The sequence below is a fragment of the Scylla paramamosain genome, chromosome 31 (genome assembly GCF_035594125.1).
Source record: "Scylla paramamosain isolate STU-SP2022 chromosome 31, ASM3559412v1, whole genome shotgun sequence".
Lineage (NCBI taxonomy): Eukaryota > Metazoa > Arthropoda > Malacostraca > Decapoda > Portunidae > Scylla > Scylla paramamosain.
In genome coordinates this window covers 17,858,110-17,863,999 of record NC_087181.1, presented here as the reverse complement: position 1 = coordinate 17,863,999, position 5,890 = coordinate 17,858,110, and the positions used below count along the sequence as shown (strand labels likewise).

The 5,890-nt window shown below is 40.8% G+C and overlaps 1 protein-coding gene across 3 annotated transcripts in view; it reads right to left on the bottom strand.

Moving 5' to 3' along the window:
• Window positions 1–1,051, bottom strand: part of LOC135088780 (uncharacterized) — an 18,082-nt gene extending 17,031 nt beyond the window's left edge. For 2 of the 3 annotated variants that reach the window (XM_063983803.1, XM_063983805.1), the window contains exon 1: window positions 565–1,046. Coding sequence is in view for 1 of the 3 variants with exons in the window: in XM_063983805.1 (XP_063839875.1) it covers window positions 565–566 (2 nt within the window). In the remaining 2 variants the exon portion in view is untranslated. Of the gene's footprint in view, window positions 1–564 lie in introns of all 3 variants that reach the window. The other variant, XM_063983804.1, reaches the window with a different exon arrangement.
• Between the last annotated feature and the right edge of the window lie 4,839 nt (window positions 1,052–5,890).

The window sequence follows — 5,890 nt, the reverse complement described above, 5'->3', positions numbered from 1 at the left end:
AGAAATCGGATACCGGGAATTATTCAGTTTAGTGTGATTATATATATATATTATTTATTTACTTGTGGATTGTTTGAAGTTTAAGATGACTCTCTCTCTCTCTCTCTCTCTCTCTCTCTCTCTCTCTCTCTCTCTCTCTCTCTCTCTCTCTCTCTCTCTCTTTCAACGCGTCACTAAAGCTTAGAGCTAATGAGAAGCACTAAGATGATAAAGATGGTGACGTCAGAGAGAGAGAGAGAGAGAGAGATATTGCTTCTCTTTAAATGACCTCCTTCACAAACAAGCACACACACACACACACACACACACACACACACACACACACACACACACACACACACACACACACACACACACACACACACACACACACACACACACACACGTTTCACCCACTAACCAAAGAAGGGAATAAAGAAAAAAATCACAAAAAAAAACACGGAAAAGAACACAAACCTCACATCTGCAACACACACACACACACACACACACACACACTATGATAAAGACGCCATCTTAACAAGGCACAAACTACAACACACACAACAACAATAATCTACTCACATTGTTTAAGAAAGGAGAAGGTGGAGGAGGAGGAGGAGGAGAAGAAGGAGGTGGAGGTGGAGTGGAGGAGGATCTTCAGTGGCAGTGGAGAGGCTGGAGATAAAACCCTCTTGTGCAGTCTCCTTGAAAACCGCGAGGACCACTACTGAGGAACGAGGCTGGCAGTCTTTTTCTCTTTTTCTCTTCCCTCTTCCTTCTTTTAAGTTTTCCTGGTATTATTTGAGCTTTTTTTTCCCGTCCCTATCCACTCTGCGATCTACTTTTCTCGTCTCCCGGTGTAAAGAGAGAGAGAGAGAGAGAGATTCAAGCGCTCTGGAGTCACCGATAGCAAGGTTTAGTCTCACGGTCATCAGCGGGTGTGGTACCGTTTTTCCTCGCAAGTCAGGTTGGTTATCGTACGCTGCAGGGAAACTTGTTGTACCGTAAGAGTTGCCGGGGGTCGCTTGCTTCCTTCTAGTGTTCCAGCCTTCTTTCCGGTGCTCTGTGGCGTTTGTGGTGGATGTTTGAGTGTTTGTGTGTTGGTTTTTCGTCGTGTTGTGGTGTGAAATGTTCTTTTGTGGCTTGGTGGTGGAGTGCGCATGCGTGGTTCCTTATCCTGTCTTTCTCTATGCCTGTCTCTCTGTCTCTCACTCTCTCTCTCTCTCTTTCTCTCTACCCACACAAAGGTGAATGTAGGTATGACTGTTATGGTTTTATTAATACGTATGTTTGATGGTTTTGTGTAATGTGATTGAAAGAGTAAAAATACGCCTACTTCTTCATCAGATAACAGTACTGCGCCGCCTTTTTGATGTGTCCCCTTCATCCCTCGATTTTGTTGCAGGTTTTAATGGATTAATTAATGCTGATAAGATTAAAATATGCACCCTAATTTTACCTGGAGATATAAAGATTAGAGAAATGTGTAATTTTAAGCACAGGCATTGAATCTATAAGTTTTTTTGTCACATCTTAATTACTTGTACGTAAATATTACCAAAACTCATAACTATCTCTTTGCATTAATTGATTGTCTTAAAAACTCAAATCTCATCACCGTCACTATTTGGCGCCTTTTTGTGCAACGATCAAAGGTGAACTGATGCACATTTAGCCATTTATAAACTTTCATACTGTAAGGCACATTTTTTCCTTCGTGGAAGCCAGAGTAAGGGAGTAAACAAAGGCAGTCTTTACTTTATTATTATTCCATGACTTTGTAATAGGCTCGTGTCCCTTAAGGCGAAGGGGTGGCCACCAATCCGCCACTATCGGTCACCTTTAACAAATGAGTGAATCTCTCGCAGGCCAAGTCAATAACTGCTCCTGTGCTGCTCTACTCTGCCCTGCCTCACCCTCAGCCTGCCTCAATGAAACAGCAGCAGTTACAGATACACCTAATACTGAGAGAAAATCGGGCATCACTTTTTGGTTTTCAGTCTTCTAAACTCCCTTGATTCAATGCTTTTACAAGCGTGATGCAGCGTGCGGTGTTGGGTGTATCGTACGCAGTGGTGGATCATCGTACGTCTGGCAGGTGGAGGCTGCGCGCCTGGCTGGCTGTTGGCTGGCCCTCCACCACCAGTTTCCCCCGGCCAGTATTGATTTGCTATTTGCATTTCCAGGGTAAAAACGGCCTATAAAAACTCCCGAAGACTTATACATGTCCCTTTCGATTCGTCTGACAATAGAACACTGACTGGAGGTGAAGAAAAAGCTCCCAGATGAGGCGGGGCGGGGGGCGGACAAAGCGAGGACAGCAGAGCGTCCCTTGCCTCGCCCCCCAACGCCCCACCGCGGATCCTGGGCACCGGTGGCTGGAGGTGACGGTGTCGTGTCCAGGTGTTCCCATCGACGAGGCGCCCACCACTCCCACTGCTACACCCTCGCTACACTCGCTACACTCAAACCCTCGCTACATTGCTACACCCTCATTACACCGCTACACTCTCCCTATACCACTACACTCTCACAACACCATGGGGCTGCAAGAGGGGCTGGAATCTTTGGCCCAGCACGGATAATAACACTTAAACATCCCTCCTGGCGACATAAAAGGGGAGCTTGTTTTATGCGTGTTTTTGTTTGCATCTAAACATCTCCAGGCGATGTAAAAAAATGAAAAAGAAAAAGGAAAGGGGAAAAATTGTTTTACATTACTTTTCCTTTCCTGTGGCGGCTTGAAAAAAAAAAGGATACATTTTATCACAGGTTTAACTTTTGTCTAACACCGTAACGTCTCTTTAGGCGATATTAAAAGGTTTATTTATTTATTTTTTTTTTCGTTACTCTTCGTTTGCAGCAGTACATTCCTTTGACGATAAATAGAAAAAAATAATTAAAAAGAGATAATATTTCTATACACCATTTTTACACTTCCAAAGAGAGAGAGAGATTTTAGTTTCTTTTCTTTTCTTTTTCTTCCTTTATACCTGCAATAGAAGGACAAATTATACCTTTTTTTTCTTTTTTCTTCCTTACGCGTTCAATAACCTACGTTAATGAACACTCGGTAAGATAAAAGGTTCATTAATCCGGTGATAACACAGAGAACATTACTGCGTCCATATAGTCAACGTTAATTAAGGGAGAGTTTAATTATATACTAAAGAGGAGGCACAGTACATAGAGACATGGTAATAATCAGGTGCCGTAAATGAAAAAAAAAAAAATGTAATTATTCTCTTTTGAAAATTATTTTTGTCATTTTCATCCTCTTTCCCTCCTTCCCTCTTCCTTCCTCCTTTCCCTCCAGCCTTCCTCCTTCATTCCTTCCTTTCCTGTTATCTTCCTCTCTCTCTCTCTCTCTCTCTCTCTCTCTCTCTCTCTCTCTCTCTCTCTCTCTCTCTCTCTCTCTCTCTCTCTCTCTCTCTCTCTCTCTCTCTCTCTCCCGGTTCCTCCCTTCCACCGTCCTTCCTTACCTGCATGCATCCTTTCCTCCTTTCCTCCTTCCCTCCACTTTCGTACCTTCATTCCCTCCTATCCTTCTTCTCTTCTTCCTTCATTTATCCCTCCGTTCTTTCTCTCCTCCTTTCCTTCTACCCCTCCATCCATCCGTCTCTCTATCTCTTCTGTCACTCGTCTCTTCCTCTCTTCCCTTCTTTCCTCCACAATCTCCTCCCTTCCTTTCTCTTTCCTCACTGTCTTCTTTCCTCCTTCCCTCCATATGTATCCCCTATCCTTTTCCCCTTCCTCCTCCCTTCCCTTTCCATTCCCTTCCTTTCCTTCAGTCCATCCCAGTAAGTATCAACACAGATATATAAGTGATGATCATTACTCTCCTTTCTTTTTTTTTTTTTTTTTTTTTTTTTTTTTTTTTTTTTTTTGTGTGTGTGTGTGTGTGTGACCTCCTCCCTGTACAACCTGGCACGTACTGGTTCTATTACACCAATGAGAGGAGCGTGACCTACAAAGTACTAATGTGGATTTCATTTATAATTATACCTGGAGTTTTTTTCTTTCTTTTTTTTTTGTTTTAGCTTTATTAGATCATACTGACAGACTTTTTTTTTCTTTCCGTAGGGTTTGGGTGTGGCAGTAGTTTTGTTCTGTATATGAGAGAGAGAGAGAGAGAGAGAGAGAGAGAGAGAGAGAGAGAGAGAGAGGAGAGAGAGACTTTGTGTGTGTGTGTGTGTGTGTTTGGGTAATATAGGAGAGACATTAGTTCACTATCGACAGACGAAATATTGGATGATTCCACTTAAATATTGGGGGGAGGAAATTCCAACCATGGCAGTAATTGGGGAAAAAAAGAAAAAAAAATAAGGAAAAAAATATTCATGAGCATTTATTGTGAAAGAAAAAAGTAACCAAAAAAAAATCTTAAATAGCTAAATGCCTATCTGCTTTATGACTTTCTTTTCTTTTCTTTTTTTCCTTTTTATCTTCTTTTATTTTTTTCTTTTTGCGAATGGCGTGCAGGAAAAGGCTAATTGTTCCGCTTTATTTTGGAGGCGTGGGATTTTTGAGGCGCGGGAGGCAGAGGGAGGGAGAGAGAGAGGGAGTGGTGAGGGGGAAGGGAGGGGGAGGGGAATGGTAGGGAGGAAAAGGAGATTTAACTTGACTGGCCAACTTCTGAAAATGGCAAAAGGTTGAGGAGGAGGAGGAGGAGGAGGAGGAGGAGGAGGGATGAGCAGAGAGAGAGAGAGAGAGAGAGAGAGAGAGAGAGAGAGAGAGAGAGATGCATAAGTAAATAAGCAAATAAATAGATAAATAAACAATGAAATATATAAATGTAAAATAAAATAAACAGTGAGATACAGTAACTAAATTAGTAAGTAAATAAGGAATAAATAAATGAATAAGCGAAGTAATTCATTATTTGATTAATTCATGTCCGTATTCAGTTACTTGTATTTTCATTATTTTACTCGATTTTTTTTTTCATTCATTTTACATATTTTTTTTCATTCTTTTATCTGTTTTAATTTCATTTTATTAGATTTATTTATTACGTTTCTTTTTTGTCAAGTTATCTTTTATTCATAAATTATTTTACCTCCAGGGAATCATGCTCTCTCTCTCTCTCTCTCTCTCTCTCTCTCTCTCTCTCTCTCTCTCTCTCTCTCTCTCTCTCTCTCTCTCTCTCTCTCTCTCTCTCTCGCTCTCTTCCTCTTTGACACACATTTTCAAGATTGCAAAACTCACTTTCCTCTTATGAACTCGCTCCTAAAAATGAGATGCTCACCTTTTCACCTTCAGACTCTCACCTTTGCGTCGCGGCCAGGTACGTTTGGTGAGGTGCCGAGGTGTGCTGGGACTCAGGAACCTCTAAAAAAAAAAGAAAAAGAAAAATCTCTCTCTCTCTCTCTCTCTCTCTCTCTCTCTCTCTCTCTCTCTCTCTCTCTCTCTCTCTCTCTCTCTCTCTCTCTCTCTCTCTCTCTCTCTCTCTCTCTCTCTCTCGTTTTAATTATATAGATTGAAAAGAAAAAAGTCGCCTTGAGGAGTTTCATTATTAAAGTTGATATTTTGTTAGATCTCTCTCTCTCTCTCTCTCTCTCTCTCTCTCTCTCTCTCTCTCTCTCTCTCTCTCTCTCTCTCTCTCTCTCTCTCTCTCTCTCTCTCTCTCTCTCTCTCTCAAATATAAAGTTACTTTTCCTCAGGTTTCATGAAAATGCTATATTTTTCTGTTCCTTTATTTCTTTCTCTCTTCTCTTTTTTTTTTTTTGAGATTCTGTAACATTTTTGTATTTTTTGTGTTTATTTCATTCGTTTTTTTTTTTTTTCGTTTTATGTATCTCATATCTGCATAATTTCTTTCTTCATAAAGTGACAAATAGTTTTTTTCATGGTATCTTTTATTCGATAGTTTTTTTCTTTGTATTCTCTTTTCGCAGTATTTGGACAA